This window comes from Coturnix japonica, chromosome 13 (assembly GCF_001577835.2).
Source record: "Coturnix japonica isolate 7356 chromosome 13, Coturnix japonica 2.1, whole genome shotgun sequence".
Lineage (NCBI taxonomy): Eukaryota > Metazoa > Chordata > Aves > Galliformes > Phasianidae > Coturnix > Coturnix japonica.
The window spans coordinates 9,901,377-9,925,626 of NC_029528.1; the positions used below are offsets into that span (position 1 = coordinate 9,901,377).

At 43.0% G+C, this 24,250-nt stretch overlaps 3 protein-coding genes across 6 annotated transcripts; 2 read left to right on the forward strand and 1 right to left on the reverse strand.

Moving 5' to 3' along the window:
- Window positions 1-521: 521 nt before the first annotated feature.
- PTTG1 (PTTG1 regulator of sister chromatid separation, securin) lies at window positions 522-2,975 on the reverse strand. The gene is made up of 6 exons (XM_015876075.2): window positions 2,856-2,975; window positions 2,510-2,612; window positions 2,052-2,227; window positions 1,615-1,708; window positions 1,005-1,154; window positions 522-672 (listed from the first exon to the last, which is right to left on the reverse strand). The coding sequence occupies exons 2-6, from the start codon at window positions 2,589-2,591 to the stop codon at window positions 593-595; spliced, it is 582 nt and encodes a 193-aa protein (XP_015731561.1). The 5' UTR covers window positions 2,592-2,612; window positions 2,856-2,975; the 3' UTR covers window positions 522-592.
- On the forward strand, window positions 2,941-14,222 carry SLU7 (SLU7 homolog, splicing factor). 4 transcript variants are annotated; one of them, XM_015876063.1, is made up of 16 exons: window positions 2,941-3,055; window positions 3,213-3,395; window positions 3,541-3,694; window positions 4,405-4,485; window positions 4,758-4,922; window positions 5,820-5,885; window positions 7,230-7,277; window positions 7,753-7,884; window positions 8,154-8,251; window positions 9,621-9,688; window positions 9,920-10,059; window positions 10,288-10,449; window positions 10,856-10,960; window positions 11,103-11,177; window positions 11,435-11,539; window positions 12,027-12,247. In XM_015876063.1, exons 2-16 carry the CDS (start codon window positions 3,232-3,234, stop codon window positions 12,204-12,206), a joined length of 1,743 nt encoding a protein of 580 aa, XP_015731549.1. In that variant the 5' UTR covers window positions 2,941-3,055; window positions 3,213-3,231; the 3' UTR covers window positions 12,207-12,247. The 4 variants fall into 4 exon arrangements, with proteins under 4 accessions (XP_015731549.1, XP_015731548.1, XP_015731551.1 ...); XM_015876062.1 differs by having other exon boundaries at window positions 2,957-3,072; window positions 12,027-14,222; XM_015876064.1 differs by having other exon boundaries at window positions 2,968-3,072; window positions 3,221-3,395.
- Window positions 14,223-17,450: 3,228 nt separating this feature from the next.
- On the forward strand, window positions 17,451-23,535 carry C1QTNF2 (C1q and TNF related 2). The gene is made up of 3 exons (XM_015876074.2): window positions 17,451-18,029; window positions 20,118-20,366; window positions 21,388-23,535. The coding sequence occupies exons 2-3, from the start codon at window positions 20,126-20,128 to the stop codon at window positions 21,999-22,001; spliced, it is 855 nt and encodes a 284-aa protein (XP_015731560.1). The 5' UTR covers window positions 17,451-18,029; window positions 20,118-20,125; the 3' UTR covers window positions 22,002-23,535.
- The last annotated feature ends 715 nt before the right edge of the window (window positions 23,536-24,250 follow it).

Consider the following 24,250-nt stretch of genomic DNA (forward strand, 5'->3'; position numbering starts at 1 on the left):
CCCCCTTCTCACCATAGTCTCCCTTCAGGCAGTTGTAGAGAGTGGTTTGGTCACCCCTGAGCTGCTTCTTTTCCAGTGTGAGTAATCCCAGCTCCGTCAGCTGCTCCTCTTAGAACTTGTGCTCCAGACCACCTACAGCTTTGTTGCCCTTCTCTGACTGTGCACTAGGGCCTGTCTTTCTTGTAGTGAGGGCCCCCATATTCCAGCTTTCATTAAGCACCTCAAACCAACTTTTATCCACTGTGGTAACAGCAGGCAACTATGAATAATGCCACCTCTAAACCTCACTTGTTTTCCATGATTACTGAAAAGAACTAGAACAATAACAGTGCTAAGAAATTGAATCTATACTTGTGACTTGAAGATTCATATATTAATATCTGGATACAGTTCAGAACACTGAATTATAGATGAGCTTTTAAGCAAGACTAAGTTTTGTTTTAATAGCCTGTCAGATAGTAAAATGCCTACATCTTGGGTGTGCAGCATATTAGCTCTACTGAAAGAAAAAGCAAGGTAAGTTTTATTTCACAAGTTAAAGTAACCTTTATTTATAAACATAAAATTCAACAGAAACTTCAGAGTATGCTTTTTAGAAGTCATAGTCCATAGGCGGCATATCAATGACGTAATCCAGCGTAGAGATGAAGTCAGCAGGTGGTTCTAGCAAGTCTGAAAGTTAGAAATAGAGGAGATCAATTACTCATAAAATCCAGAAGTTTACACTCCAGCTGGCTGCTGGTGGATTAGCATAAGCCTCTTGAATGGCTATGATGAGTTAGAAATATATTACAGAAAGTTACATGGCAGTGCAGCTTCGAGACCACTACCCATGCCAGTAGAGATGACCAGTTAAATTCAGCTCAGTTACATACAGAGTGCTCTTTGAGATAAGCATCCTGCTCTTGCACTTACAAGAGCAATAGTTGTTCACTACTGCAACAAACTCACTTCCTTCCTAAATCACTAATATGCGCTGAACCTCAGGCTAATTTTCCACTTACCAGACTCCCATGGCATCTTTTCAAGCTTTATAGGTGAAGAAGCTAGGTCCACAGGTTTGTCATAAGTACTTGGGAATATCATGAGAGGAACACCACGCAGCTTGATATCACTTAGTTTATCCTCTTCAGTAACATCAAAACTCTCAAAGTCTGTTTAGGAAAGACACGCTGTAGTTTAGTAACAGCGCACAATAGCATGTGAAGCTGCAAGTTGTCCTTGATTAAGTGAAATGGGAGTAGTTCCAGGACAACTCAGTCCAACAGTTCCTTCTTATGGAGTGCTTAGTTACAGTTACTTATTAGTGTCCATGCAATTTTGTATGCTAATGCTTATCTGAAGTGTATGTAACAGTCATTATAAAGCAAGAGTTTTAAGGAATTTTTCTAATCCCTATGCTGTGTCAACTATATCAAGCAATACGTATATTTAAAACACTCAAACAAGAACAAGGTCATGCTTCCAAAATATTGAATGCCCTTATGTTTAAGAAAGGACTCTGGAGAAATGTAATACCAGCTTAGTCACCACAACAGCTCAGTGGAAGTCTTGCAGCATCAACACTTAATCAAAGTCCAATTAGGTTTTAATAATTACCCCAAGAGTTCTTACCTTGAGGATCAAAAGGAAACATGTTTTCTATTTCTGGGTAAGCTTCATCACCCCCTCCATCCCAGCTTGCTAATCCAACAGCCTTTTCAGCAACCTTAAAATGAAGAAGTCAAGTTATTTGTGCTGTCGTGTTTTCTCAGTGTAGTACCCTTTCTGTGCCTGTAAACCTGGATTTTAACACCTTTGATACAAATAAGCTGCAAAAGGGAAAATGCTTCAGTTGAACTTGTATGATGGTACACAGTGGCAACAAATCTCTGCAGTATGATATTTAGGCTCATAACAATAAACTCCCACTAAATAGAATATGAACAAGACAGTAACACAGCCAATATTTTGTCTAGAGTTACTTCATTGCCCTTGTGTGTTCCCTAAGCTGTTGTAGGTACATCATGCATTCCTCTGATTCCCATCCATTACAGAAGGGTTGTACTCACTTTCTTTGCACTGCAAGGCTGATTTTTATCTTTCTTCTGTTCCTTCTTGCTTGTAACTCCTACAGTTCTGTTCACATTTCCAAGAGCCTTTCTGACAGAGTGAGATGTGGCTGGAGTTCTGATTGCTTTTTTTAGAAGTGGAGTATTGACTTGTGTTCTTTCTGATAAGGCTTTTGCTGCAGACAGGAAAGGAAAGCAAGCTTTAGCACCTTGTCAACCCTAAAGCTTGCTTCTAATGAAGTGTGTGTGCTAGAAAGCTAATTGTTGTTCTCCACTTCTAGATCAAAAGTATAAGCTCAAAAGACAGGTGATTTTCATATTTGTAATAGCTGATAAACTTAGTTTTACTATTTATCTGCTTAACCCATTTTGTTGTTCCTGTTCAAAACAGTGATTAACAAAACCCAGGACACGCACTTTACTCCATCCCACGCTGTCTCCATGGAGCATATACTCACATGATACCGAAGGGCGTCTTAACTGGTTCTTAGTAGCACCAACTTCACCATCCTCCTTATCCACAAAGATCAGCGTCGTCATCTCTGGGCTGATGAGACCACCCTGGAAAGGCAGACAGAAGATCTTGGCAGTTCTTGCTAATAGAAACAGCAAGTTTTTGATGTATGCTAGGAATGATGATGGCAGCTTGGACTGAGCACAGGGCCAGTATTAGATATGGCGGTTGATAACACGGCACCGTGCACTGGGCGGCCAAGCAACGCCTCGCAGGCCCGCCCTTCTTTAGGGCAGAAGGATCGCTCAACAGGCCAGAAAGAAAACATGGAGGAAAAACAGCACACTTACCTGCGGGAAAAGCCGATTTGGGAGCAGCAGAGCGAGGAGAAGAGCAGGGATAGCGATAAGCACAACCAGCCTCTACACCCGCCCCGCTGCTCCCATAGGCCGCTTTCGATTAACGCTCAGCCGCCCCATTGGTGACTACCGAGTTCCGGCTCCTCGTTGCCCTGGCAGTCAAGGGGCGGGGTCTCGGTGCGGCCTAGTTGGTAAACAGGGAGTGGAGGTGCGGGACCGGGTGGGCTTTGCTGGGGTGTTGGGTGGTCGTTGTGCCCGGTATGGCTGGGTGGAGGCTCTGGGCTATGAGGGGTAACCGGGGGGAGGCTCGTGGGATCGGTTCGGTTCGGAACGCGTGCGGTTTTTTAGTGTTTTAGGAGGAAGTAAAATGGCGTCTGGGACGGCGGTAAACGCGGCTCCTTCGGGAGGGCCGGGAGATGTGAGTATGGAGGAGCCGAAGAAGATGACGAGGGAGGATTGGAGGAAAAAGAAGGAGCTGGAGGAGCAGAGGAAGCTGGGGAACGCGCCTGCTGAGGTGGATGAGGAAGGAAAGTAAGTTCTGTAACACAGCTCGGTTTGTAAAGTAGGCTTATGTGGTTACAGAGTTGTGAAGCTGAGCTTAACATGAGGTTAATTAAGCTAAATTGTGCGGTGGTTTTTCCTGTGCCGTGTATTAATTTCATATCTCCTTTTACAGAGATATCAACCCTCACATTCCTCAGTACATATCTTCGGTCCCGTGGTACATAGATCCTTCCAAAAGACCTACGCTAAAGCATCAGAGGCCTCAGCCAGAGAAGCAGAAGCAGTACAGCTCCTCAGGAGACTGGTACAAACGGGGAGTGAAAGAGGTATGGGGATGCTTTTGTCCTAAAACAAAGCTTTTAATTATTCCTATGCAATAAGATATAAGTCAGTGACACCCTGCAAGATCTGGTTATATGCTTTGGAGGGTGACAGGAACTGGAAATTTGTACACAGCAAGCAGATGAGGAGAGGCTGAAGGAGCTGGGTATGTTCAGCCTGGAGAAGAGGAGGCTCAGGGGGGACCTCATTGCTCTCCATAACTTCCTGAGTTATGTTGGGAGGTTGTAGTGAGCTGGGGGTCGGCCTCTTCTCTCGTGTCATTAGTGATAGGACCAGAGGGAATAGTTTCAAGCTACAGCAGGGGAGATTCAGGCTGGACATTTGGAAGTATTACTTCTCAGGAAGGGTGGTCAGGCACTGGAATGCACTGCCCAGGGAGGTGGTGGAATCACCGACCCTGGGAGTGTTCAAGGGAAGATGTTGTGTTGAGGGACATGGTTTAGTGGGAGCTATTAGTAATAGGTGAACGGTTGGACTGGATGATCTTTTAGGTCTTTTCCAACCTTGGTGATACTATGATTCTATGATTCATTACCCAGTGTTTGGTAGTCACCTAAATGGCCTTTTGAGTTTGGTTGGAGCATGTGTGCTTTAGTTGTGTTAGAAAAGTAAATAAGTCAGCTGGGAGAAATACACAGATGAATCTTAGCATGTGTTTGTTTAATGTTTAACGCTGTCTTCTTTTGTTGTTTAGCACTCTATAGCTACCCGATACCGGAAAGGAGCTTGTGAGAACTGTGGTGCACTGACACACAAAAAGAAGGACTGTATGGAGGTAAGCTTGACACTGTTGATATTTTAATGGTTCAGAAGTAAACGTGAATTTAGTGAAAAACGCCTACCCTATAGGTAAAACAACAGTTACTTAGTTATTTTGAAATACAGAACTGAACTTCTTGAATTTATTTACAAGTCAGATGGCTTATCATGCTAAGCTTAACTGGCTTTACAAGAGCTCTACTGATGCCATTCTTAAAGAGCGGTGTCTCAATGTATGTTTAAATTGGACCAACTGATCCAACCTTTTTGTATGTATTTCACTTCCAGAGACCCAGGAAAGTTGGAGCTAAATACACAGGCATGAATATTGCACCAGATGAACACGTGCAGCCTCAGCTAATGTTTGATTACGATGGAAAGCGAGATCGTTGGAATGGTTATAACCCAGAAGAGCACATGAAGATTGTAGAAGAGTATGCCAAGGTTGACTTGGTATGTAGGTGTTGCAGTTCACCGTGGAAAAATGAAGCATTTGGATACGCTGTGAGGAGGGTGGATTGTTTTGCACACTGATAATGTTAGGTCTTGTGTTGCATCAGTAATGGAAAAACAGGCTGTATGCTGTGTTAGCAGACTGCACTAGAACTAGAAATAGAGGAATTCAGATCTCAGTATAGATCTGTCATACTGTCTCTCCTATTTGCTTGTTTTTGCTAGACAAGCCCTATAATGTACTGACAAAGGTGTGGATTAATTTGTAGGCAAAAAGTTAATTTCTAAGCTATTAGATACTATCCAAAGTCCTTTTGTTACTCTTGTGGAACAGTGGCTGTTGGTACATGTATCTGTGGCTCTGTGATGTCATACACATAGAAACCTACTTTGTGCTGCTTTAAAATACAAATTCCATTGCTAAAATGTCATGATTCTTGTCTGAATTTTAAATGCTTGCACTATCTTTCAATGAAATACCTTAACTATTGAAATCCTGACTACGTTATGAGGACACTGTGGTAAAACACCTTTGTTCTCAAGCGCTGCTGAACTAAAATAAGCTGTATTTTTTTAATTAGTTTGCACATAGTAACGGTACAGCTGCATGAGCTGTGGTAAACTTGCTTATTTATCAGAATACCATAAAACAGTAAGATGGTTAGTTAATGTATAGCGTCCTTCCCTCTGGTCTCTAAAAACAATGTGATGAGTCTTAAGCATAGAGGAGATTAACTTCAGGCTGCTGATTTTTTTTGTTTACAAGCACCCAGAGAAATGAAAGCTCATTTTCTTGTAGTAGATTTTAAGTGGCAGTGGTCATAAGTGCTTATGATATTACTACATGCTTACTATTAAGAGGAAATACTAAAACAAATGCATTTGTGTGCTGTTCAGGCCAAGCGTACACTGAAAGCTCAGAAGCTTCAGGAAGAGTTAGCATCAGGAAAGCTAGAACAAGTGGTAAGTACATTAAACTCTTTAATTTATTTTTGTTTAGGCTGAATATAAGCTAAACAGGTTATTTCTGCTCTCGGATACATTTATTCTCTGTTGCTTTTTATACCCTGAAAAATATTAAGTTCTTCATAGCATCAGGTTATTGTGTGTCATGTACAAAATTTGGATTGCCTTCTTTCAGATGAGTGACTTCGTATTTCACTTCTGGACAAAACTTTCTTCTGATTATTAACCTTGTAAAATTAATGATGTGGTGTTTCAGATCAGAAAGCTCCGTTTTCCATGTAGTAATTCTGCTCATACACTGAGATGCACATTGGGTTTTTCTTTAATTTAAACATTGTTTTGTCTAATATTGAAGTAGCAGTTGTTGTGTGGATTGTTTTATTATGGTTAGTATAAATGGGAATAGGAAGGTATCTTCTTTATCTTAGAACCAGACTTGTTTCTTCTTCAGTTGCTGCTATGACTGTTTGAAGTAGCTCTGATTATGTGAAGGCTGAGCATAGATATTTCCCTCTGGACTGTAAAGTCTGCATCTTCCATCCATTTCTGCAGGTTCCTGATGGATTATAGGCCACGCTTTTGATAATATTTGATATGAAGTTCTAATTTTAAAAGCATGAATATTTTTTAACTCCTGGTTTTTGACATGGAGAAAACATAGAGATTATTTCTGTCCAAAATAATTTTTTAATTGGCATTTTAAGACAGAAGGTGTTGAGCAATAGATTGTGGGCAATTGGAAATCCATTTTCCTGAGGCTGTCACCCTGCATTTTGTCACCAGGTGGCAGAGTGAACCAAATCTCTGACCCAGCACAAAATACAGAGTTCTGATCTTCCAGATAAAAGCTGTTTATTATTTTTTCTTTATGTCTGTGTTCATTGCAGAATAGCATTTAAAGGCTAAGCAGATGAATAAGAAAATTAGGTTGTGTTTCTCCATATTGAATTCTGTCTTCTGATTCAAGCTTGATGTTCTTGTCAGCACTAATTAAATGTGTGCATACCTATCTTGGATTTATTTGCATGATGTGAAATATTCCAATCTGTTCTCCCTTAAAGGTATGATAAGCTTTAGGTAATAGAGTACCGAGCCTTTGCAGGAATGGCAAATCCTAGAAATTCTGTTGGTAATCCAGTGATGAGGTCTACAACTTGTGTGTTATGAGCTCTTCCTTAGGGTATTCAACATGGAGTGACCTCTGTGCATTTTGTGCCACAAACGCATTGTATTCTTGTATCCAGCATCAAAGTCCTGCTTTGGTCCGTCTTGATCTGCTTGCCCCCTTTTCTCTCTGCACTATCTTATCTTCTCTGCTGATATGCTCTTTGTTTGCTGCAGAACTCCCCAAGACACCAGTGGGGAGAAGAGGAACCAAATTCGCAGACAGTAAGATGAATACCCACTGCATCACACCATGGGCAGAAAAAAGGACCCGTAGTTAGTGAAACAGCAAAGCAAGGGTGGCCTAAGGGTTTCAGGGTTGGGTTCATGTCACTTGACTGCCTGTTCTTCTGTCATCAAGGGCTTTTTTTTATTATTAATTGTTGTTTTGTGTTGTTGTTTTTTTTTTTAACTTCTGTGTGCTGTCAAACCTTAAAGGTGTAAGCAAGTAACTGCTTCTGAAGGCATAGTTTGATTTGCCCAAGGGAGCTTTTTGTATTATATTTCATCACAGTTATAGTTTTCTAGCTGCAGGAAGTGGAAATCCTTGATGAGTATTTCTGGAACAATGAACGTAACTGCATGATCCATGAGCATGCTTAAGCCCATTTTTTAATGAAGCCACTAAAATCAGATTCTTACATTTGTCTCTAGAGTGAATGAGTGCTTCTAAACAAAAGTTATCCATCTCTGTTTGCAGGAAAGAGATCATAACAGTGAAGACGAAGATGAAGATAAATATGCAGATGACATTGATATGCCCGGGCAGAACTTTGACTCTAAAAGACGTATCACAGTTCGGAATTTACGTATTCGGGAAGATATTGCAAAAGTGAGTGAAGAATATTTCATGGTTTTTTCTTTATTTCTTCATATTAGTAGAGTTTAAAAATGGAACATTTGATTATCATTGAATCTCAGTTTGGGTCCCTGTGTTTGGAAGTTAAGGTCAGTTCTCAGCGGACTTCCAGCTTATGTTGTGACTTTTTCAAGGGAACCATCCTTTTAAAATGTCTTAATTTGAGGCATCAGCAGTAATTTCAGTTCTTTGAATATCAAAAATGTTAATAAAATACCTTCTGTCGTGTTTTCTTCCTGTAGTACCTGAGGAATCTAGATCCAAACTCTGCTTATTATGACCCCAAAACAAGAGCAATGAGGGAGAATCCATATGCCAATACAGGCAAGAATCCAGATGAGTAAGTTGAAATGGAGTCATGCTGGTGCATCTAACAAAACTCTGTTTAAAATGAGATGACTTTAATAGTTTTTTTTATTTTATTTTGTATTATTATGTCATGCTACTAATTAATCCCTGTTCAGTTGTAGGAGGATGGATCTTTCAATAATGCTTTACAGTAAACATGCAAAAGATATTCTGTTTATTAACTTTTATTGATACTGGTCTTTAATCCTTAGGGGTATGTGAACTACTTACAATTCTGACACAGAGCAAGTGTTAGAACACTCTGTTTTCTCTAGAAGTGGTATTTATGAACGGTGATGATTTCAGTAACAGAATCTAAAACTTGTTAGTTGGGAGGCATTCAGCACTGGAGACCTCTAACATGGAGTACCTGTGTTCCCTGAGTAAGTGCCAGAGTTGGGAACAAAAGCTCCCCATGTATTCATAGAGCCTGCACAGAAGAAGCCTGAACATTTTATTGTTGCCTAGATAGATCACTTGATTAAAGAATACTGTAGGAGGGCTCTTGGCTGCACATAACTCCATCTCACCTAAAACCTGAGTCAAGCGCTTGAGCTGTTACCCTGCCTTGACCCATGTGGTGCTGTGGACATAGAAAGTAGATGGATTGCGAGTAGAAATGTTTGTTCAGGGTACAGTAATTGGATTAGCTTGCTGTCTGAAATAGAATGGCAGTGGCTAACTGACAGCAAATAATGCTCTTTGCACCTCTCTTTGCCCCCCAGTAGAGTGCAGCTAGTCAGTTTTATATCCGATACAAGTGCTTCCTCTTCTCCCCAGTCATAATTTGACCTTTATTGAATCTGTGTTTCTGCTACAATATTGCAGACTGTAAACTTTTCAGGGTTGTTGTGGGGAGGTGAAAACTGAATTGTTAGTATAACTTGATTTGTCAACCTGTGTTCCAGCTACAGTTTGTGAATTTCTACAGAGAGGTGAGCAAAAGGTAACCAAGGGCAGTTTAAAGCTCTTACCAGGCTTTAAATCACTGAAATACACTGAAGCTGAGCAGGAAAGATTGATAAATCCAAAAGCTGAGAATCATTGCTTGAAGATCACCTGCCATTCATGCAGTCAGATCCAAGTGTGACTCATGGTGTCCTAGGTGGAGTTCCAAGAATGTGTTGCAAAATGTACCTGTATAAATGTAGGCACTGAATATTGTGAAATGCTGCCCAATACTTTCATGACCACTGGGAGCCTAGGCTTCAATTTCATGTATTGAGCTGATTACTCCTTTCCCTCCCTCTGCTTTAACTCAGGGCACAAAGAAGTTTATTTTCCCATTAGTATTGTATGTCTGCTATTAAAAAACAATCACGTTTGCTGCATGCTGAGAATAATACTTATCTTTTTTGCAGGGTTGGTTATGCAGGTGACAACTTTGTTCGTTACACTGGAGATACCATTTCAATGGCACAGACACAGTGTGAGTAGTTTCTGTTTTTCTGTGATTTGCTGGGCTTTTTGTGTTGGGTTTTATTTTTTGGTTGTTTCTAAGGAATAGAGTTAAAGGACTGAAGTTAACACTGCTCTTCTGCAAAAGAAAAGTTTTTTTAATTGAGGTTTTCTTTCAAATTACTACAAATTGGAAGATTGTAATTTGAATGAATAAATTAGTTTGCGAACAAATATTGAGTGATGCCTCTTGTGTATACAGTGTTTGCTTGGGAGGCTTATGACAAAGGCTCTGAAGTTCATCTTCAAGCAGACCCTACAAAATTAGAGCTGCTTTATAAATCCTTCAAGGTGAAAAAAGAAGACTTCAAGGCACAGCAGAAAGAAAGCATCCTAGAGAAGGTAATACACATTTGGTTTTATTTAGTTAGAATTCTGTCAAGTTTGAATTCTGGTTCTTAGGAAACAAATATGTAATGTTACAGCAGCTATTCTAACAACCTTTATGATACGTAAATTAAAAGATTTATATACACTATCTAATCTGTTGGAATCGTTATTCTTGAAATGTATGCTTAAATATATATGCTTTCTTATAACTCTCACGTGTGATTTCTTCTTGCATTTTAGTATGGAGGACAAGAACATCTAGATGCCCCACCAGCAGAATTGCTTTTAGCTCAAACAGAAGATTATGTAGAGTATTCTAGACATGGAACAGTGATCAAAGGGCAAGAGAAAGCCATTGCTTGCTCTAAATACGAGGAAGATGTGAAGATTAACAACCATACAGTAAGTACCTAGTTTAAGGAAAAAAATCTTCCCCTTGAAAGGTTATGACATGTAGTAGATGCAGGGCAGTATAATTAAAACAGCATGTAAATTTATCCTTCTGCAAAGAAGGGATTTAACTTCTCATTATCACAGCATGAATTTGAAGAGTTGTGATGTCCACCTTAAACTGAGGAGGAAGTTACTGTGTTTCCCTTTGATGTGAATGCATTGGCCACATCCTGTTTTGTTGTTTGTTACTTTTAAGTAATACCTGTAAGACTAATGTAAAATCGCTAATTTCTCATAACTTCTCCCCTCTGGGCTGTTTGAATAGGTTACTCATCAGGAAATAATGGCAGGAATAAATTGCATCCTGCCTCTTAGAGGAGTGTCATAATGACTGCTCTGCCATCTCTTTTTGCAGTGCATTTGGGGCTCATACTGGAAAGAAGGCAAGTGGGGTTACAAATGCTGCCACTCATTTGTCAAGTTCTCATACTGTACAGGGGAAGCTGGGAAAGAAATTGCTGTAAGTATATTCTTTTGTTCCTTGAGAAGAGTTGGAAAGCATTCATCTCTGAAAGCCTATGATGATTTTGCTTTTTTAAGTTGTCCTTCTGCCTTCAAACATGCTTTGTAAATGGAAATCCTTTCTCTTGTCTGCTGTTCAGAATGCTGAAGCAAACTTACTAGAGGAGCAACCCAGGGAGGAGGAGCACATGACAAAACCCAAAACACTGATGGAGGTGGGTTGTTTTCCTTTCTAAGGGAGATATTTTTCTTTATCGCTTGAAGCAACGTAAACGTACGTGTAACTACAAAATAATTTTAAGTCATTTTACAAAGTCTAGATGTTATCAGATGTAATTATTATATCAGTTCCGTCTCTGTTAAAAACTGAGCTCTCAGTAGCTGTCTACTAGTGTAGATAGCTGAAATTTAATGGCTTGAATATTACAACTGCTTACTGAATCACAACTGGTGCTATTTTTCCACCTTGTAGATCCACCAGGAGAAACAGAAGGAGAAGAAAAAGAAGAAACACAAGAAGAGCTCAAATTCAGACAGTGAGGGTGAAGAGAAGAAGAAGCAAGAAAAACTTAAAAAGGTACATTCAAAACTACTCCCAATTTATTTATTTTTTTGTGGCAAAAAGAGCTTCAGATGCATTTTACATCAGGTTTATGAAGTCTGTAATATTACTGCTGTAGAATTCTATGGACTGTTCTTTTGTGTTAATTTTGAGCTAAAGCAAATGTGAAATGCTGTTAGATGTCCTAAACTACATGGCTGTTATTTCCTTTTTCTCAGGCAAACATGCAGTAAGTACTAGCTTTGGAATACTTAGTTTAGGAGATACAGAACACTTCCTTCCTGGTCACTTATTACTTATGCAGTTGTATACAAGACATCACAGAACACAGCAGTTTGAGTATTAAAGAAATACGCAGAGTATGCTGTAGGGGCTAGGCATCTGTGCATTGCTTCTCCCAGCATTCTGCCTGCTCTATCTTTGTTATACTAGGATTTGATGTAAAATTCTGTTGTTTTATTTTTCTCTTTCATTTCATTGCATTTTTTTCCTTCCATTTCAGGCATTGAATGCAGAAGAGGCTCGTCTCCTGCAAGTTAAAGAAATTATGCAGTTAGATGAGAGGAAGAGACCATACAACAGCGTATACGAGACCAGAGAGCCAACTGAAGAGGAAATGGAAGCCTATAGAATGAAACGTCAGAGACCTGATGATCCCATGGCCTCTTTTCTTGGACAGTAGTGCTGAAGGTCATTCCAATACCCAATAGTTTTCTTTTGTTCCATGCTTGTTTACAAGTCTGTAGACAATTCCATTCTATGCAGCTAAGCAATGCCAGAAATGGCAGAGATCTGGGCACCACAGGGAGAGGCTGGTGAGAAATTGTTTCAGTGGACTTGAGCAGTCTAGTACTTAAAACAATGATATATTGGTATGTATATATACAGTCACAAATATAATGTACAGAACTGTATAAATGCATTTAAAAAAATGCATTCTAAATTCTCGAATCAAAAAGATCAGATACTGGCTGTAATTCCAGAATTCATTTGGCCATATATGAAGACTTAATTCAGTAAAACCAACTACAGTGAAGAAGTGATCAACAGGTGTCGCTGTTAATGTATAGCAGTAATTGTTGGATGTAAGTTTGTACAGCTATTGAAGCCTAACTTTTATTTGTAAAAGGGCTGGTCCATCACATAGCTTTAAAAGGAGAAATGGCTTTTGATCAGTTTTTACTGAGCATTTTGGAGTGTGAAAATTGTTTTGTACAGCTTTGATTAAATTAATGTAAATGTCTTAAAAACTATGTAGGTGTTGTAATTAAAAGTTCAGGAGAAGCTGGCTACAGAGCTTTAAAATCCCCATTATGTTTCTGCAGGTGTTAGTGCGCATTTCAGCTGCAGAGCTCTAAGTTGTTTGGTTTTGTTTCATAACAGTGTACATCTTATCCTTACAACCTCCGAGTCCTGATACATTGTGTTGAAGTGATGGTTAGATATCAGTACCTTCTGGCGTGCAGCATCTGCGTTGTGTTTGGGAATGTTTGTCCTTAAACTGTGGATTCCCCTGTAATTACTAAAAGCTGAAGAAATGGATGAAAAGCTTCATGCTGCAGCTTCATACTTGGGTGGGTTGAGAGTCAGCACAGAGATTGTTTCTATGTTTTCACAAAGAACACAGATTTAGGAAGTCAGAGGGGTTGGGGTGTAATTTCCCTTCTGCTTTAGCAGTGACTCACTCTCTAGGCTTTCATATCAGCTCATCCTCACCTTTCTAGTTTGTGAATGATTTCAAAGGGAAAATAACACTTTTCTGTAAGTAACAATATACACCATGTGCAGATTTTAATGTCCTGCGTATGATTTCTCAGCCGCCTTCTGTGGTCTGAGCGTTTTAATTAGTGTTTAGTGCTGAACTCTGTAGTGCATATTTTTATGTGCACTACAAAAAGGGCAAGAGTTAAAGGCACCTGTGTTTTAAAGCCCGTGTGTTGTCGGAATTAAACGGCTGAAGTTGTGACATCCACCAGTGTGGTTAAATCATGCTTCTCTTTAATACCTGAAAGCCGTACTTCTATAGCAAACAGACGAGGGTGTTCAAAAATCACACATGCTTATTGGTGGAAAGCTTCTACACTAACAACCCTAAGCACCCCCCTCCAAAGCCACGAGCTGTTCTTTCTTCTCCGATAGGTGTCCTTGGTTCTCACGCTGTTTATCCGCAGCTGCTGCTCTGTAAGGTCCTTATCTCACTCCACAGCTGCTGCTCTGTAAGATCCTTGTATTCCCACTGCCATATAAGATGCTCAGTGCTCTAGGAAGACAGGTTTCTTATAAAATCATACCAAATTCCACAAATATGCCCATGCCATTGGATTTTCTGTCCAATACCTGAAGCCATGAGTATTTCCCTGGCAGGCCTTCAGACTTGTGCATGACACAGAGTATCTCTCTTCTAGGTCAGTCTCTGCAGTTAGAAGGGAAAAGTTGAAGAAGCGTTGTTCTATTTCTATGACAGAGGTTTAAATGTTACAGAACATCACGCATCTGATGGGGAGGGTTAATTTTCCTCCATCTGCTTCCCCTTGCATTTGGCCTGCAGTGTGACTGCGTGTCCAAAGATCATCTCCTCTTGAACAAGCGGGGTTGGGTTTGTTGTTTTTTTTTTTTTGTTTGTTTCTAAAATGAGCTGGAAACAAATTTATAGGCAGGTTTGGATGAAAATAAAATAAACATACAGTGGAAAGCAGCAGCAGTGGCTGAAACTGTTTCTTGTGTACATGAAGACAAGGGAGATGATAAGAAATGTAGGAGCCTGTTAACAGGCGTCTGAAATCATAATACAAACCAGACCCTCCCGGCACACTCAGCACAGCTTTCTCTTCATCTCACCCTTGGCAGAGCTCAACTTTGATTTTCCCATTTCTCTCCCCAGCAATTGCTTCAATTACCTCTTTCTTCCTCCCTGTTTGAATCCCAGTTCTCAAGGCATACTCAGGCTGCAAACTGTGAGCAAGATGCTGACTTGAAGGTGTTTACATTTATAAGCATGCAGGCAAAACATTCTCCTTTATTTTTCACTGATAAGCTTAGCGTTCTGTGTTATGTTCCTTCAAGGTGCTGCAGAAGATGGTTCTTTTACTGTCTCCACATTTCTTTGTAATTGGATCTTTATGGCTTTCCTGAGTGGATTAGTGAAAGAGAGGCGCTGTTCTACACCATCCGGGATCAGAGGAGAGCAGGAATCTTAGCAATAGTCATGAATGAAACAGAATTGGTCCTTTAGGGGCTTAAAAATAAAAACTACAGTGACAGCCTTTTCTGTGCCCACTAACACCACAGCCGGCTATGCCCAGAGCAGCCCAATAGCTCAGTTTTCCATCCCATTTTTGGGTATATATTCAGGCCGAAACACTACATGCAAGCAACTTCCTGTTGTCCTTCTAGCTTTCCTGGTGGCATTAGCTTTGCTGGATGCAACACAGAAAAAGGCAAACATATCATTGCAAGTTCAGCTAGTTATCTTACATGGAACAAATCTGTTCGCTTCTGGGATGACTCAGGCAAAGACCCACCCAGATATAGCAGGCAGGGGTGGGCTTTGCTTCTGCTAAATACTACAGTACCTCAGACCTCAGTGGGACCAAAACCTTTTGTCCAGGGAAATACTGTTCTGTGGACAGATGAGCAAACCCGAAGCTTCCTAGCAGCAGTCTTAAAAAGATATTCTCATTGTTCCATTGCATTTAAAGAAAGCCATCACTCGGCCTCTTGTCTGCATTGCACTTGGATGCAAGCACAGCCCACAGCCCTGCGCTGTTCTATCCCACTACGCCTCAGGGGTAGGACCTTCCAGCAGCATGTCTCATCTCAGCTTTAACACATCACCGCTTTTCACTCTGAAGCTGCTGCAGTGAACGCTAGCTGTGCTGCAGGAGGCTGATGCTAAAGCACCTGCTGCAATGCTCCATCAGCACAGGGCAAGGAGATGCTGCCCATGTCAGCGTGTGTCCTGGTTCTGCACACCGTGCATGGGAAGGGCCCCACCAGCACCCTGAGACCCACACTGAGATTCACTGGCAGGAGGAAGCCTGCCTTCATTCATCCCCTGCTATGGTGTGGCTGATCCTTCTTGCTTTAACAGATCTCACACTGGGCACATACAGAAGCAAAAGCACTGAGGGCAGCTCCTAGCACCTAAGAGGCTGTGCAGCCTTACAATGTGCTCTGTGCTTTAGGAGCAGCAGCAAGTCCATTTCTAGCAAATTAATTATTGTCTGAGAACTGAAAATCCAGCTCTTATGTTAAATTCTCCACTTGAAAAGCAACAGAGAGAGATGGGGTTTGTTCTGTAGATATTATTACCTGTGCAGGCTGTCACGGCTCACATGCAGTGTGAGAAGATGCATAAGACAAAAGAAAGTACCAAAAATAAAGTCAAATAAACAAAACCGCAGCACCACTTGTCCTCTGCACACACTGGCAGCGTCTCACTGATGTTTGGGCTGGTTCCCACTTTCCTCCTCCCAAAATAGACTCTATTTATTTTTATCTTTATGGGTTAGGACAGCAGCTCCTAAGCAGATCTGATGGTCTCAAACGTACCCTTTAAGTTTAAAAAGCGATCTGACTCATTTTATGGGGGCTTTTGGAGAGGGACAATCACTCTCTGAAGAGTGCTCAGAGGCTTCCAAGCTCCTTTTAGGCAGGGCAATAAAAGCGACTCCAATCACCACTCTGCGCTAAGCCAGCAGACCTGCTGCAGAGAAAATGCTTTTTCCTCCCATCAGTATCTTCCAAACATAAAAATAAAAACTCAAAGGGCCTGCACTCATCTTTGAAGACAGACACACCTGCTCAGCCATCACCCTGCTTCACCCTGAGGGCTGCCTTGTTTGTTAGGCCACCTCCAGCTGCAGCTGCTTCTGTCCTGTCTGACTCCTTGTGTCTGGTTACGGAGGCACTGCCGCAAGGTCGATGTCTATAACAGTGCATAAGGGTGTGAAAGGGAAAACCTGCTGTTGCTGAGATACAGCGCCTCTTGTAACACCCTCCTGCCATGGATTAAAAGAAAAAGCCCTGCAGAGGGGCTCATTGGTTTAACAGAGCGTTCTACCATCACGCTCTCCAGCTGTGCTGTCTGAGGGCCACATCCTGCTCACACTTGGGTGAGAAAAGCCATTGCAGGGTGCAGGGGAGAGGAGCCTGTGAATTGCAAGATACACACAGTATTTTAATGCTCTCATAGCTCTGCTGTATTATTTGCTATCCAGGCAGCAGCGAGACATTCAGACCCCTCCAGGAGCGGCCTCGCTGACTGCAGGTCACAAAGCCAACTGTAGATACATTCCATTTACAGGTTGTGTCTCTAATGCAAATAAATGCAGCTAAATCTGCTCTCACCATGTTCTGAGAGGAGAAAACTCAAGCAAACAAACAAGCAAACAAAAAACTCTGAAAACAAAAAACAGCCACATCAGATCTCTGGTGCAGACAAATTCTGGCATGAAGAGGAATGACACCTGTGGTGCACTCCTGCTCTGCTGGCCCTCGGCACTGAACAGAACACGATGTGTCCAGCAGCTGTGTTGGCCTCAGGGCTGCCAGCACATGAGCCAGGCAGGGTCCTGTGTCCACTGTCAGCAGCACCAGGGCATGGAGCAGCCCCAGGGCCAGCAGTACCATCCCACAACAGCTGACTGCATCCCACAGCAGCCAGCTCCCACTGCAGCACTGCATCCAGCACTGCTACCTCATTGCCAGCCATTGCTGGGGCTTTGCAATTACTTTGAAAGCTTAAAGCAAAACGTCAGCCTTTCCAAAGACAGGAACTTTCCCACTCCATCATCTCAGTGTCAGTCTCCACGCCTTGTCTCACACACCCTCCTGCAGCACCTCTGTGTAATACCCGCTGTCTCCTTTCAGCATACACATTCGCAAAGCTGCTGCTTCACAAGGATGTCATTCGCTCCAAGCCCTGAATGATCCAGCCTTACTGCTTCGCCTGAATTATTCCATACACAAGAAGCTTGTTTCCACACTCAGCATGAGATTTGCTTCCCTTCTAAGACTGAGCATCAATTCCCATTGCCCACAGCCCTACAAATGCTGCCCATAGTGGCAGTGGCTACGGCAGAGCAGAACCCACCCAGGCCCAGTCTCAGATCTCTGCAGCAGCCTGCAGGGGAGAGGAAGGGGAAAGGCTCCCCAGGCACCAGGATCTCTCCAGCCATGTGTGTGCAAAACTTCTGCCCACGCCACGTGACAGAGGAAGAGGCTCGGATCCATTACACAATAATACAAATATGCCTTTGGCAAAGCTGAGCCAAAACCTAGAGCTGCAGCGGGAAGCCAGCAATACACGCGAAACGGGGAAAAACATTAAACGAAAGGAAAGAGCCATCAAAGTCAGAACTGCAGAGCTCACTCGGAAGGACGCGGCCGCAGTAGGACAGGGTTTGAGCTCCATGACGTGACAGCAATCTGCAGCAAAACATCTGCCGCAAGCTGAGCGGAATCCCAGCGCCTGTCAAGACCTCACTGAAGAGATTGAGCCTGAGTGAGTACATTCCCTGTTCCCTGTTTTATTTATTTATTTATTTACTGTCTCCCTCTTCCTCTTAATCTTAACTTGGAAAAGTCAGCAAATGTGAGTTAAATTATCACACAGTCAGCTTTCTAACACCTGCACAGGAAACATAAAGACAATAGCCCAGGTTGGAAGAAATAATCAGGGAAGGAAACAGCAGAAGAGGGGATGTAGTTTTGGGTGCAGGAGATCCATCTTTCTCCCTCAACTACTTTAACACTACTTTGTGCAGCAGACCAAGTTCATATCTGCTATAGCAACTTCAATGGCTTATATTGGAAGTCATATGCATGCCTTTCAGATTTCCCTCTCCATGCAGAGGCTCTCACTGTCATTGCATTGTATGGGGATCCACAGCATCATTTTACGGGATACACCAATCCCAAGGGGTGCCCTGGACCCCACAGCAGCAGTTCTTATGGGTTCAGCTGAAGGACGCAGGGCATACCAACCCTAAATCCCAGCTGATGGCACCTGTCACCACCTGCCTGTGGCTCATCCTGCTGCCACAGGACCCAGACATTTTCTGAACATTTTAGAGCCTCCCTCAGAGCTCAGAGGCTGCCAACAGATGTCCTGGCAGTGCTGAGAGCTGGAGGACTCAGCCTGGAGCCTGCCAGCATCCAACACTGACCTCAGAGCAGCTCAGCATTGCCTGCATCTGCAATCGCCCCATCCCCCCCCCAGGTTGTGCTCAGCCATCAGCCCTCACATTGCCAGGCACAGGGGTACAGTCCCACACAGTAGGCATTTGTCAGGGCCAAAAGCCTCCAGAACCCTATTACAAAAAGCATTAATTAAAATGTGTCTATAAAAGTAAGACCTCAGCTGAAACTGTGCTGCATGGCCTTCAGTGCCAGGTCTGCTGCTCATACCGAGGAAAGGGATGATGCTGGTCTGTTTCCAATTTGCTTTTTGGAACTCAGTGTATGTTCTACACCAAGATGCAATTTTCCTTTTAAGGTGGAACAGAATGAGTTTAGGTTTTGTTGTTGTTGTTCTATTTTTTCAAAGGGATTTCTTTAAAAGGTTATTTATAGATCCGCTTGTGAATATGACGCTGTGATGATGTGGGATGCAGTGCTCTTGTTGAGCCCCAAACTAGCCATGCAGAGCACCCAGGTGGCCAGATGTTCCCCATGTGTGCATGTGTCAGTACCTGAACCTCCCAGCCTCAGGGTACTGTGTGTATTACCCCACTGGGTTAACAAGGGGCATTGCTTGGAGGTAAATAGAAAGTTTCAGATAAGTTGCTGCTTTCTGCCCCATGCTTTACTCTTGCTCATTTCTTCTCCACACAAAGCAGTCCCAACTATGCTTTTCTCCAGGTTATACTCCACAATGGAATGTTTCCTTACCACAGCTACTTAGAGTCAGCCATCTCCAAACACTCCTCTCTTCTCTCCTGCCCCAACTGAGGTGGTTACTGGGAAGCAAGAATGGAGCTTTCCTTAGGATCCCTGTCAGAACGAAATGGCTTAGCAGCCACATTCAGCTCAGAGATCTGTTCTGCATTCCCCACTCCTCTGCATGTTCTTAATTATACATTTCTCAGAACCGGGGGGCTCCCACTCAGCATTTACATATGGCATATTGCTGGCCGGATCTGGAGTCTGTAATGTGCATTCCCACTCCCTTCAGGAGCTGATACTGGGGTGGGAGCACTAAGGCAACATGAAATGTATGCAATCCTTCAAACATCTCATTTCCAGTGCAGCAATTGAACATAATGCTACCAGGGAGATGCTAAAGCCTCCCAGTATTTGGCTTCATGCCACACAGGATCCTGTCTGACCAAAAGGCCAATGAAAGATCGGGGATATCACAGCTCATCTGTCTATTGCAAATTTGCCACAGCACCAAAGCATGAAGAAATATCTGAAAGACAGTTTTCTCCCTTATTAATCCCTGCTTCTGTATTTAGGCTCCCCCATCCTTCCAAAAGAAAAAAAATCCCAGTTGTGCCCAATTTTCACACAGCCCTGGTAGAGGCCACCCTGCTGCACCCACACATGGGTTGCCACACACATCAGCCAAGCCCTCATCTCGTTTCTCCAGGCTGTGCCATGATTTCTGCCGTCCTCCTCCTCTGGACTGTGCCCTGTGTGGCCAACCACATCCTCGGGGGCTTTGCCAAGGCAGCGTTGCAGGAGGGCCCCCAGCTGACGTGCAGCCTGCCGGGGCCCCCCGGTCCTCCTGGCCCTCCTGGTGCACCTGGGACTCCAGGGACAGTTGGCAGGATGGGCTTCCCAGGGAAAGATGGCAAAGATGGCAAGGATGGGGACAAAGGAGATCACGGTGATGAAGGTAAGAGGGAACAGCTTCTTTGCAAAACAAGGGTAAAATGTAAAAGCATGAGTGCAACGGCCCAGTTAACATCAACTTGTCATCCCACATCCAAGCCTCAGAGCAGGCTACATCTCATGAGACACTTCCAGGAATCCAGCCTCCTCCTCTCAACATCCCCCTCTCTTCAAATCCTGCCAGTGAGTTTTGGGTTCTCACATCGCATCCAGGCGCTCCCACGTAGCACTGCCACAGCAGCAGGTGGAAACTTTTATTCTCACAATATCGAATCCTTGAAGGTCTAATCAGCCTAAGCAGCAACAGAAAGTATTACAAACATCATCCCAAAACCCGTGCCAAAACCTTCCAAAACATATTATTTGCTGGTAGATTTGTAATGATGCATGTAATTGTTTTCATCTTCCCTTTGTTGTTGCACATATTTCCTCCGGAGGGAGGTTTTCCATTTTGACACACATTATGTGAGAGACAAAACACTGGTCTCTAATTCCTGCTTTCAAGGGAAACAGAATCAAATGAAAAATGAAGCACTGACTCCCTGGAACGGTCTCACTGGGTATCAGGCACTGCTCTGACCACGCTCCATCAAAATCAAAGCACATATCCACCTTCCTCTGGGCCTGTGATGGGGATCTTTTTTCTCTCAGTCCTCACTGCAAGCATTGGGGTCAGCTGGAGGCAGAAGGCAGCGATTTCCCATCACCACACTAGAGTGCACTCCTGGTTCAGCATAATGCCAGTGTGCCAAAGCTGCATCTTCTCTCACACTCAGAACAGGGAATCTAGAGAATAAGCTCCTACTAACAGCCATCAACCCTTGCAATGGCAGGTAATAAGACACGGCGTATATCCCAGTATCTACATGATTTATGTCCCTGTGTGTGTCCAGCCCCAGGTGGTATTTCATTGGATTCTTACCACTGATTTTCCTACCAATTGAAAATATACTGATGCAATGATACAACCCCTTTCCACTTGTTAAACCTTCACTAAAGATTTTACAAGGTTATTTGCCTTTCAGGTCCACAGGGCAGAACAGGAAACCCAGGCAAGCCGGGACCAAAGGGGAAAGCAGGAGCCATTGGCAAGGCTGGTCCACGAGGACCAAAGGGTTTAAAGGGTAATCCTGGAAAAAATGGAGCACCGGGAAAGAAAGGACCCAAAGGGAACAAAGGTGAGACTGGGATGCCAGGACCCTGCACCTGCAATGCCAACAAAGCCAAATCTGCCTTCTCTGTAGCTGTCTCTAAGAGCTACCCAAGAGAAAGGCTCCCCATCAAATTTGACAGGATCCTGATGAATGAAGGAGGACATTACAATGCTTCCAGTGGGAAATTCGTGTGCAGCATCCCAGGGATTTACTACTTCACTTATGATATCACCTTGGCCAACAAACATTTGGCCATTGGCTTGGTCCACAATGGGCAGTACCGGATCAAGACTTTTGATGCCAACACTGGGAACCATGACGTTGCCTCTGGATCAACCATTCTTTCTCTGAAGCTAGACGATGAGGTGTGGCTGCAGATCTTTTATTCTGAACAAAACGGGCTCTTTTATGATCCCTATTGGACAGACAGCTTATTTACTGGCTTCCTGATCTACCCTGACCAAGATTATCTCAATGAAATATAGAGTGAGAAACAAATAAATAAGAAATGGATGCAACTTCAGTCCAGCAAAGCGTAGCCTGCACATGGACGTGTGTGATACTATCTCATAATTTCAATTTTTTTTGGCACTAACAGCCCATATAGGCAATACAGATATTTACTTGATGTCACCAACTAGCCCATGAAGTATATCAGGATCTGTAGGATCTACCTTGAAGTGACCTCATGATTCTGTAAACCTGGAAGCCATCTGCTATGTTTTCCCACTGTTTGAACATGCCACAGACATGTAACTCAAATACTGGTGCAGAATGTTTTGATTTTATGTTATTGTAATGCAAGAAGACCAAAAACCATTTCCTGCAAACTGAGCTTATAAGTGCCATTGATGTTGGAGATTCTATCAGTGCCCCTCCTTCTCCCACCCTCAGTAATAACAATAATAAAACTTGCTACTTTACTAGCTGGTAAAGCCAGCTACTTAGAAGTCAGGAAGTTATCAGCTGCTGTTAAAAAAGTACCAGCAGCCCTCAGCCTCATCAAAGCAGATCTAATAAGCAAAGGCATCCTGTTTAAATAGGACACAAAGAAGAGAGCTCATCTAAGGCTAAAGGTAAAACCCCTGGTAAGACACACTCCATCAAATTGAGCACTGCTGGTGTTGCTCAGAGTTCAGCCACAACACAGCAGTGCTGGAGTTTTGCATCTGCTTTCAGGAGAGTGTCAAAAAGCAGTGACCAAAACCTAACATTGGCTGTGCAAGCCCAATGCCTGCCAGCCTCTGATCCATGATGGAGGGCAATGCTGTAGATAACACTCAATTTTTAGAGAGAGAGCATGAACCTTCACTCCAGAAACAGAGGTATCAACTCCCACTCCCCCATCTTTTCCATCTTTTGCTGGAAGGAAATACTGATGCTGCTGAGGAGCTCCTCACAGGCTTAATGCTGCAGATAGGCTCTGTCTTACTGACGTGCTTTCCTTTTCTGATTGTGTATATCAAATATTACAGACGATCCAGTCTTAACACAGTTGTTCTAAATTGTACTAAAAAGAAAAACAAGGCAGAAAAGACCAGAGGTGAGCTTTTTGGTCTTGCTATGATATGTTTTGCATTTTTCCCCACCCCAGCCAACAGCCATACAGGGATATGCTCCCAAATGGAGCATTATCATCACAGCAAAGAGCTCTGCAGCTGTATGGCTGCTCAGCTGGATGCCTTGCCCCAGTGTGTGCAGCCACTCTCAAAAGTCTGTCTGCAGTCAGAGAGGAGTCTTCCTCAATATCTGACACATCTTCTTGGTCCCACACTCTTGTCTGCAACACAAAAACTCATATCAATTTCCAGTTCCTCTCATCTGCACATTTAGACATTGAGGAGATAGCCCAGAAGAACAAATTAAGATATATACATATGTATATATATATATAAACCTTTCTTCTACAAGTCATTATACTTGCATGATTTTTGAACATTAATTGCGACATATCTCATGAAAATCTTTTCAAATACTTATTATTTTTTTTAATAAAGCCGAACAAAGCTACCACTGCAACATCCTTGATGCTTATTAAGCACTTTTCCTGAAATTATTTCCAAACTGTTACAGATTCCACAGACGCTGCCAGTTTCAGTGATGGATTTTTTAGGGCCAGTTGCCACCAGCGTATTTCCTCCCTCCCAACCCTACAAGACAGGGAGCGTACACTTTTCTGCTCTCTGTGCAAGGCCTTCTACAACGTGGAACAGGGTCTGTACATTCCCCTGCAGCTGCTCAGCCTGCTGGCAGAGGTCCTTTCCCAGCAGTTGCTGTGCAAATAATGTGCTTTCCTTTGCAGTGCCCTTGTTTAGTACATCCTGGCCTGCTTTTTGCAGCCAGCAACAGTTCAATCATTGCCTTTCTCTCCCAGCCCTGCATTTCTACCAGCTGCCCCAGGGGGTGGCAGGACTGCTGCCAAAAGGAAGAGATTGTGTTGCCCTCAATTGCTCTCATCAACCATTTACAGTGTGATTCTGGTTTTGGTTTTCCAGTTTGTTACTGTTGAACGCACTTGGTACAAGGCAGCTGCCAGAGCTGGGAGGGGATGGCAGAACACCACAGGGAAGAAGATGGAGGTGGGGAAGCAGCAGTCAGCAATTAACTCAGCTGCACTGCCAACCGGCTTCTAGGGCTGCACTCCCCATTGTCCCCTTATCTCAGCAGCCCCAGCAGGGAGCATTTCCCCACCGTCAGTCCTCTCAGGGGCCCACTAGCTGCTTTCCCCTGATGA

Excerpts from the sequence above, each read along its gene's own strand:
- PTTG1 (XM_015876075.2), bottom strand. The coding sequence starts at position 2,591 with ATGACGACGCTGATCTTTGTGGATAAGGAGGATGGTGAAGTTGGTGCT. Across the intron at positions 2,228-2,509 it reads AAGACGCCCTTCGGTATCAT|CAAAAGCCTTATCAGAAAGA; the intron begins GTGAGTATATGC and ends TCCTGTCTGCAG. Across the intron at positions 1,709-2,051 it reads AGCCTTGCAGTGCAAAGAAA|GTTGCTGAAAAGGCTGTTGG; the intron begins GTGAGTACAACC and ends CTTCATTTTAAG.
- SLU7 (XM_015876063.1), top strand. The coding sequence starts at position 3,232 with ATGGCGTCTGGGACGGCGGTAAACGCGGCTCCTTCGGGAGGGCCGGGA. Across the intron at positions 3,396-3,540 it reads GAGGTGGATGAGGAAGGAAA|AGATATCAACCCTCACATTC; the intron begins GTAAGTTCTGTA and ends CTCCTTTTACAG. Across the intron at positions 4,486-4,757 it reads AAAAGAAGGACTGTATGGAG|AGACCCAGGAAAGTTGGAGC; the intron begins GTAAGCTTGACA and ends TTTCACTTCCAG.
- C1QTNF2 (XM_015876074.2), top strand. The coding sequence starts at position 20,126 with ATGATTTCTGCCGTCCTCCTCCTCTGGACTGTGCCCTGTGTGGCCAAC. Across the intron at positions 20,367-21,387 it reads AGGAGATCACGGTGATGAAG|GTCCACAGGGCAGAACAGGA; the intron begins GTAAGAGGGAAC and ends TTTGCCTTTCAG.